We start from the raw sequence: 8,590 nt of genomic DNA on the forward strand, positions 1-8,590 counted from the left end.
TGGTCCACTTCAGGTTTGGATCTACTTGAGTTTTATGGTAAAGCCTTAAAATGATATCTCAAAATGGATAGATGGTATGGATATAACACATATATCATGGAGGACCACATATAATTGGTAACGGCAGCGCACCCCAAGATTGTATAACTTCGATTTATCCGGTTTTGCCTTTTATTTTTATTATTATTATTTTAATGGGCACTAAGACACGACTTGACCGTATGAAAATTTATCATCCAACCGCTCATACTAAGACGCGACTTGACCGTATGTTATGGTTCTACGCGCTCGACCTTATAGTGCCATTTCCCACACACACACACACACACACACACACACACACACACACATATATATATATATATATATATATATATATAAAATTTTTCTGTTAAAACTACCTAGACCAACCTAGAGCTGATTAGACCCAACCTGAGCCAACTTTAACCATGTCCATCATGTGGACCCAACCTGATCTGAACCATTCATCTGATGATAGGTCATGACCCAAAAACATCCTGGATGCAGACGGTTAAGACAATAGAAATAATCAATAACTGATTGAAAAGACTGTTCACATTCAACACAACAAACCAATAATCACATGGCTAGTTTCTTCCAATCCGGGGGCAATTTGGGGCATGATCCTCTATGGTGGGTCCCATTGGATCAACAATCCAGATCACTGAAGCACGGGCTCCACTTTTACAATGCACTGCCCAAGAATACTATACATATGGTCTGATCAAGGTCCTCATAATTCCTCTTAAGATTTAAATTCTTCCTATGTTTATTGAATGCAAGCGGATTTGGGACTTCTTTCCTGTGGAAGTAGAATCTGTTTGGGATGTGATTGCTCAGCCTCACGGAATCAACCTCTGAGGAGTTTGGCTGTTGGTGTAATTCGGGGTTGTAGTCGTAGTTTGTTGTGTAGAGTCGTACCTCTCTCCTTGTCCAGCCAGTGCATATGCTTCTTCTCCATGTGCCGCATCATCCCCAATCAAGAGCTGTTCTTCAGACATCCGCAATGGTATGAACTTTCGAATGATTAGTAGGATGATGGATGTAACGACGACGTTCCAGCCAATCACGAAGCTTGCGCCGACCAGCTGCTTCAGGAACTGGATCCCTCCTGTGCCCCCATAGAAGGCCCCTTTGGAGTTGGTCACTGGCAGGAACATGCTGGAGAGTGTTGGATGTGCGAAGAGGCCTGTAAGGGCCCCACCCAGGGTTCCGGCAACAGCATGTGTATGCAGGATGCCGAGCGTGTCGTCGACCTTCTGAAGCAACTGCCACCTCTTATTCAGAGACATCATGGTATACCAGGGTATGCTTCCAGAAGCTATGCCCATGATCAGCGCAGCCCATCCCTGGACGAGACCTGTAAATCAAGATTGCAGAATGTCAGCAAGGAGGAATTATAGGGTCCTGATAAATCAGCCTGTACAGGCAGGGCTCTTTGGGATGATGGATGGCTAAAGTCTCCGGATTGGAAGGTCTTAACCACAATGGTACCCCAACCATGGTGGGGCCCACCAGATCAGCTGTTTGTATCGTTGTAATTCACCTGCAGCTGGAGTGATGCAGACCAGTCCGGTTATCATTCCTTGGATGGCTCCGATCACCGATGGCTTCCCGAAGACAACAACATCCCAGCAAGTCCAGACCAAAATACTGGTAGCGGCGCAGATGTGGGTGTTCAAGACAGCAATCGAGGAATCGACGTTTGCAGAAAATGGATCTCCACCATTGAAACCGGTCCAGCCCATCCATAAGATCCCGGCCCCAGCCAGAGCCAGCAAGAGATTGTTTGGCGGGAATTCTTCCCTGTCCCTTTGAAGTCTTGGCCCAACCTGCAACAAGATGAACGGAGGGGATCTAGTTACGGGAAAGCTATGAATCACAGGTATGGCTATGACTTGGATTTTTCAGAAATGGTAATATGAAATGACTCCTTTGCCTGATGGTGGATTTGAAGAGGTGATTTACTGCACACCTCCACAAAATCTGGGCCATTCATCTGGTGGGGTCGCCCATGCTACAAAATTGGGCAGGTGCACTCATCATGTGGGGCACATACATGAGTTGAGTAAAGATCGGTCTGATTTTTCTCCAACCATCTAATGGTCTCACACACTCGGGTTCACTGGATTGTCTTAAGATCTATGGGATTGGGATCAGATCACCGACTTTGTTTGGCACGGCCGGCCAATCCCGGGATTTAACTTCCAATCCCTTCCAATACCATCCAGTCCCTTCCAATCCGACCGGCCAAACGGGGCCTAAGAGTACAAATATCATCATCATACAGAACTTCTATGACCCTCACATAAGTTTTGGATCTGCTTGATTTTTGGACTCCTGAGCTATTTGTAGTCTTTCGAAACTGATGGACAGTGGATTTGGCACAGGCACCTCTTTTCCCCTCATGGCTTCCAACCACATCAACTTCTTGTGGCGGGAGGCACAGGCAAGTCACGTCCGGCATGGTCATGGTGGGTCCACCAGATGAATGACCCAGATCTCACAATTCACCTGATTATTTCTCAAGAACATGGATTTGGGTCCAGAGGCACAGTCGATACATCCCCACTGTATCTTGTATCCATATAAAGTAACAATTCTACGATGGCGAATCCCATACCCAATAAGCTGCTGTGAAGCCTGCGGCCCCAGAGGCGACATGAACAACATAACCGCCGGAGTAGTCCATGATTCCCCAGTGGTAGAGAAAGCCACCACCCCATATGCTGAAGGCAACCACACTGTAAGAGAACGTCACCCACAGCGGTACGAACACCATCCAAGCCTTAATGTTCATGCGGCCCAGCAATGCCCCAGCCAGGAGCACAACGGTGACCGCAGCGAAAGCGTACTGGAAGAAGACCATGGAAGCTGTGGGGTAGAGTAGTTGAGCGGCTGGTGTCTCGATGGTCCCATTAGCGTAGTGGTGCTCCGTTGCGGGCAGCAATGCCTGTGTTGTCAAAAAGTCCTGGGACGTGGCGAGGCCTGCTTTGCCCCACAAGGGAATGAGGCGATGGCCAAAGGACATCTTGTAGGCCCACAGGATCCAGCATGGCATGACGGCCGCGAAGCCGAAAAGGGCCATGAAGGCAGAATTGAGGGCCCACTTCTTCTTGACTAGGCCTGCGTAGAGGATGACGAGGCCGGGCATAGCTTGCATGCCGACGAATGCAGCTGAGATCATCTGCCATGCGTTGTCGCCCTTGTTTAGCCAATCTGGGACGTTGGTGGAGTTGGCGACGGCCTGATAGGCCGTCGGGACCACCGGGGGGGATGCCATTGCAGCAGCTGGGCTGGGGCTTGGGCTCTGCTCAAACTCTACACAAATGCATTCATGTATAAACAAGGAGGATGGAATCTTTAAAATACTGATACGAAATGATATTTGCACCCTTGTTTTTTGATGACTGCACCTCTTTTTGTAGTCGTTGACTTGAACTTCTGAGTCCACACTCTCCCTGAGAGGTGGGGCAATTCGCGTGATGATGGATAGAAGGGTGATTTGCACTAAACACGAAGCTCGATGTGATATCTGGGGCATTTAACTGGTGGGGCCCTCTGTGAAGTTCCCGTTGCCCAAAACTAGGATGGGCCTGATGAACAAGTGGACCACACGGTTGAGAAAAATGGACAGGAACAAATGTATATATTCCACATACGTGTGATGCGTGCTTGATGAATGGATTGCCTTGAGTTTTTGGTCCTTGACATGTTCATCTCTGGGCCTGCATGGTGAATGGTCTGGATCTAGTACCTGCTTGCCAGATTGGCAGGTCTGCTACAGATTGCCGGCCAAAAGGTTCATGCGCATGCGCTCGTCGGGTGGGGCCAGTCTGGCATGACCATCCTGCCCCGCCCGTCTCCAGCTGGGAACGGGCAGGAGCTTTGAGTTGCCACCGTGATGTATGGGTCTTATCCACACCGTCCATCTATTTTTTCCTACCATTTTAGGGTACAAGCTCAAAAATGAGACAGATCCAATGCTCCATTGGATTACAAAAAGGGGATTAAACTCTTACCGTTGAAAACATCTCAGCGGTCACAGAAGTTTTCGATGGAGCTGATATTTGTGTTCTCTCTTCATCCGAGACTATGTAACTTTATAAATAGGTTGGATGGCAAATAAACATCACGGTGGGCCCTAGAAAAGTTTCAACGGTAAGAATCATTATCACCACTGCTTCCTGTGGTGTGGTTCACTTGAGCCTTAGATCTGCCTCATTTTTGGGCTTATGCCCCAAAATGATACGATAAAATGGATGGACTGTGTGGATAAAACCCATACATCACGGTGGCCACTCAAAGCTCCTGCCGAATGGGTAGGACGCAATCCGCGTCCTTTTGCAAAAGGTGATTGTAACGGTGGGGCCAACCTGTCGAATGCGTTGGATATCAGACACATGACACGTAGGCAAGTACTAGCGAATCTGTCCTGTGCTATCAAAAATAGGGGGTGTGAAGTTCCGCTCTGCATTTCTCGGTTGAAAAAAGGGGTGGGTCATTAAAAAAAATGGGGTGCACTCCACTGGTAACGGGCAGAAGTGGGGCCCACGTCGTAAATGTATCACATCCAACGTGACCATCAGGCCTGAAAGTCAGCTTGATCCAAAATTATAGTGGGCCCCAACATAGAGACAAGGTGGGAGGGAACCGCCACCCTTGATTTTCGCAGGGGCCCACCACAGTTGCAGATTGTCAGCACAACCTTATTTTTCTGTTGACCCTTAATCCATGGCAGATGAAGGGTCTGGACGGCCTAGATTATCTGCACACAACATAGTAGCCTCAAGACAAATCAAGGGTGTGGGCGTCCTCCTTCAACTTCTTCGTGTGCTTGCCAATATGAGTTTCCTCTAGGGCTGATTTTTGGGTCCAGATTGTAAAGCGAGGCGATGCACATGATGGACGGTTTAGATTTTGTGAATATGTCACGTGTGCTGCTCTTATGCCCCGAACTACAGTAGCTGGGGTTCTCCCCAGTTCCACTGGAGCGAACCCCTTAAAAAGGAGGAAATTTCCTACTGTACGACCCATTTATGGCCCGGGACCTTTTTAAGTCCACTTATTTTTAGCTGCCAGTTGCAAGGTTTCACAAGTCGAAAATGACCCTGCTTTATCAATTTCACTCCCTTACACTCAGATACACGGCCGAGCTCACTCCCTTACACTCAAATATACGGCCGAGCTCTTCTCTGTCATCGCTATTCTTTCTTTTCACCCATTTTCTTTATTAAATTTGTATAGAATTTCCGTCCTACTATCACATTATATCTTCATGTTCCATTCTACTTAAGGCTACCTGCATTCATTTTCTGAGATGACGTAAATGCATTGATAAACGTGAAATCTTATAGGCTTTTCTCCGAAGAACATGTTTTACATCAACGCACTTTTATTTTTTTCTCAAATACAAATTTCACTAATATGGCGGCTATGGGAGGTAAGGATGTTTAAATTCTTAAGAAATTACCTAGAAGTTTATGGTCAATTTCATGCATTACTAAGTCAATTTTACGTGGTTATCCAATAAACTTCAAGAAATTTTGCGGTCAATTTCACTTAGGGCCCGTTTGGTCACCTGCATTAGGTGGGATTCAGTGGGATTGCACTCCGCCACCTGCCATATCCACCTTACGTTCCTGTTTGGAAACCATATTTCATCCCGGGATATTGAACATCGGGTCTCCCGCCAATACCTCATGTCAACAGGAAAGGTTTTGCAATCCCGTGGGCGACGCTTCGTATTCACCACAGGCTAGACCGCTTACGCTGTCGTGCATAAAGAGTGACGTCCATTTGGGTACGACGCATGAACGTGGGCCCCTAGTGCTGTATATGATTACATCTACTCCGTCCATACATTTCAGAAGATAAGTTTAGATTATTACCCATAAAACTGAAAATTTTCCGAAGCTCAAATCGACCGCATCATCATAAACAATGTAAATTGAACATCTACCATTGATAATTTCTTGGGGACCACATAAGTTTTGTATCAATCTGATTTTTGTGTTTTCACTTAATCAATGTCTTTATAATATTATCAACATGTTTTATGATAAAAAAACATACATGTAGGCCATAGAAAGGTTTCAACGGTGGAAATCATTATTCCCTATGGTATGGTCCACTTGAGATTTATATATACCTCATTTTTTGCCTCAACCATTAAAATGATCTGAAAATAATGATAGACGGAGTGGATAAGACAATACACTGATGGTGGGCCCAACTAAGTGTACTCAGTACGAAAAGGATGTACTGAGTAAGTCAGGACAATATAAAGTGGGTACCAATTCGATTTAACATTTTTGTTCTTGTGAACGCGTGACAGATGGATCCACGTGCAAAGGATAGCTAGCTGGGTCCCACAGTGATGTTTATGGGAAATCCACCACGTTCATTAGATTTTAAATAATATGTTATGACATTAAACTAGAAATAACGAAAATCTTTTTCACATATGGGGTGAACGATTGATAATTGAATGTCCACCATTGACACATATGTGGGGCCACACAACATTTGAAACATGATAACTTATAACTTTTCTAAAACATGTGTATAGAATTTACTTTGTGAATGGTATAGATGGTATAAAAAAGATTGGTAGACCCAGGAAGGTTTTAACTGTAGGAATTTACCTACACACGTTTCTCTTATGTATGGCCCACATGAGTTTTGGATTTTGATCATTTTCGGGCCTGTCACCTAAATTGATATTGTAAACCTGTTGGGTGTGGTGGATTTCCTATATTCGTCACGGTGGGTATGCGTACAGATATTCATAATCTCTCAGAGTATCTTTATTCCCTCTCTCCCACTTTGGCTTTGTTACCGCGACAGATTAACCGGCCGGATTTTTACAATCCTCTCTTTCCCAAACAGGATATAATCCCATGGGATAGAAGTGAGTTCCATATCTTCCAAACATGCCATTAAAAAGAATAGGATACACCCAATCCAAAGACAATACCTTACACATGCATTTAATGCTACTTTTTCAATTCCATCCAGCTTAATCCCACCTAATGCAGGTGGCCAAACAGGCCCTTAGTTCCTGGTCAATTTATTGAATTGATTAGTCAATTTTATGCACCACTTGGTCAATTTCACGCATTTTACCGTCAAATTATAGAGCATTTTTGTAATACGACTGTGAATTTTTCATGCCTTTTTTGTAATACGACTGTGAATGTTATATATTGAATACATTTGTTGTTTTCTTTGAAATTGCAAATTTCTTACCACGACGATTGAAATTTCTAATAAGACATTCATTTCACAGTCAATTCCATGCATTTCATGGTCAATTCCCTTCACTTCACGGCAACTCCATGCATTTCACGGTTAATTCCATGCGATTCCCCCTCACTTCACGATCAATTCAATTCATTTCGCGGTCAATTCCCTTCACTTCACGGGCATTTCCATGCATTTGACGGTCAATTCGCTTCACTTCACGGTCAATTCCCTTCACTTCTCACGGTCAATTCTATCGTTTCCCCTTTACTTCATGGTCAATTCAATTCCCTTAAGGCATGTTTGATTTTTGTGTATCAGGGAAATACCCTTGAAAAAGGTCATTATTACCTTTTCATCGTGTTTGAAATTTTAAATGCATTTTCGTCTCGAAAATTGGTCCAAAAAATTTGACTTTCATTTGTGGACCCCGCTCTGATGTACATGAGATATCCACATCGTCCATTTGTTTTATCAGAAGATTTTAGGGCCTAAGTCTAAAATTGAGACAAATGCAATGCTCAAGTGACCCATACCAAAGGAAATAATGGCCTTAAACGCCCGCCATTGAAAGTTATTTTGTTTATTGGGCCCACATTAATGTTTATTTGTCATCTAATCTGTTCATGAAGATTTAAAAACATTGATAAGGGGTAAACACAAATATCAGCTTCATCCAAAACATCTGAGGGCCACATAAATTTTTATACGACAAGCATCCAATTTCCATTGTTTCCTGTGGTGCGGTCCACTGGAGCTTTGGATCTGCCTCATTTTTGGGTTCATGGCCTAAATGAGGCTGACATATAGGATGAACGGTGTTGATACATCACATACATCACAGTGGGCCCTGTATTCATTTGGCAGCCATCTTCGGTTTTAACACTGAAAAGTTAAGCCGTCAACGTCGGCGCAAGAAACGATACGATAATTACCTGGTAAGTAATTATTACTTATTTACCAGGTAATTACCTATTCCCTCAAAAATCAAACAGGCCCTTAAGTTCACTCACTTTGCGGTCATTTTCAATCATTTCAGGATCGAGAATTACTTGTGAATTACTTTGTCCCACTTTGTGAATTACTTACAACGCTATCAACCCATGCTTTTTTCTCCCATATGGTCCTGAACCAAGCAAATTCTGTCGAATCTTTATTTGCATTGGCCTAACTATCCAATTCATGCAGTTCGTCCTCCGATATTACCCTAAATGCATCAATCTTGGCCTAGAAGGGTTTCGGAGAAGTACACAATTATCTTAGTTTCTCAGTGTCGGCGGCGTTGTGTGGAGTTGTTTGAATGACGGAGATGGAAGTGAATGGA

General features: G+C 44.2%; 1 protein-coding gene across 1 annotated transcript; it reads right to left on the reverse strand.

Moving 5' to 3' along the window:
* Nucleotides 1–728: 728 nt before the first annotated feature.
* Nucleotides 729–3,304, reverse strand: LOC131253386 (ammonium transporter 3 member 1-like). The gene is made up of 3 exons (XM_058254345.1): nucleotides 2,645–3,304; nucleotides 1,568–1,853; nucleotides 729–1,381 (listed from the first exon to the last, which is right to left on the reverse strand). Exons 1-3 carry the CDS (start codon nucleotides 3,302–3,304, stop codon nucleotides 864–866), a joined length of 1,464 nt encoding a protein of 487 aa, XP_058110328.1. The 3' UTR covers nucleotides 729–863.
* Nucleotides 3,305–8,590: the final 5,286 nt, after the last annotated feature.

The sequence above is a fragment of the Magnolia sinica genome, chromosome 8 (assembly GCF_029962835.1).
Source record: "Magnolia sinica isolate HGM2019 chromosome 8, MsV1, whole genome shotgun sequence".
NCBI classification, from domain to species: Eukaryota; Viridiplantae; Streptophyta; class Magnoliopsida; order Magnoliales; family Magnoliaceae; genus Magnolia; species Magnolia sinica.

Excerpts from the sequence above, each read along its gene's own strand:
- LOC131253386 (XM_058254345.1), bottom strand. The coding sequence starts at position 3,304 with ATGGCATCCCCCCCGGTGGTCCCGACGGCCTATCAGGCCGTCGCCAAC. Across the intron at positions 1,854-2,644 it reads GCTTCACAGCAGCTTATTGG|GTTGGGCCAAGACTTCAAAG; the intron begins GTATGGGATTCG and ends ATCTTGTTGCAG. Across the intron at positions 1,382-1,567 it reads CTGCATCACTCCAGCTGCAG|GTCTCGTCCAGGGATGGGCT; the intron begins GTGAATTACAAC and ends CTTGATTTACAG.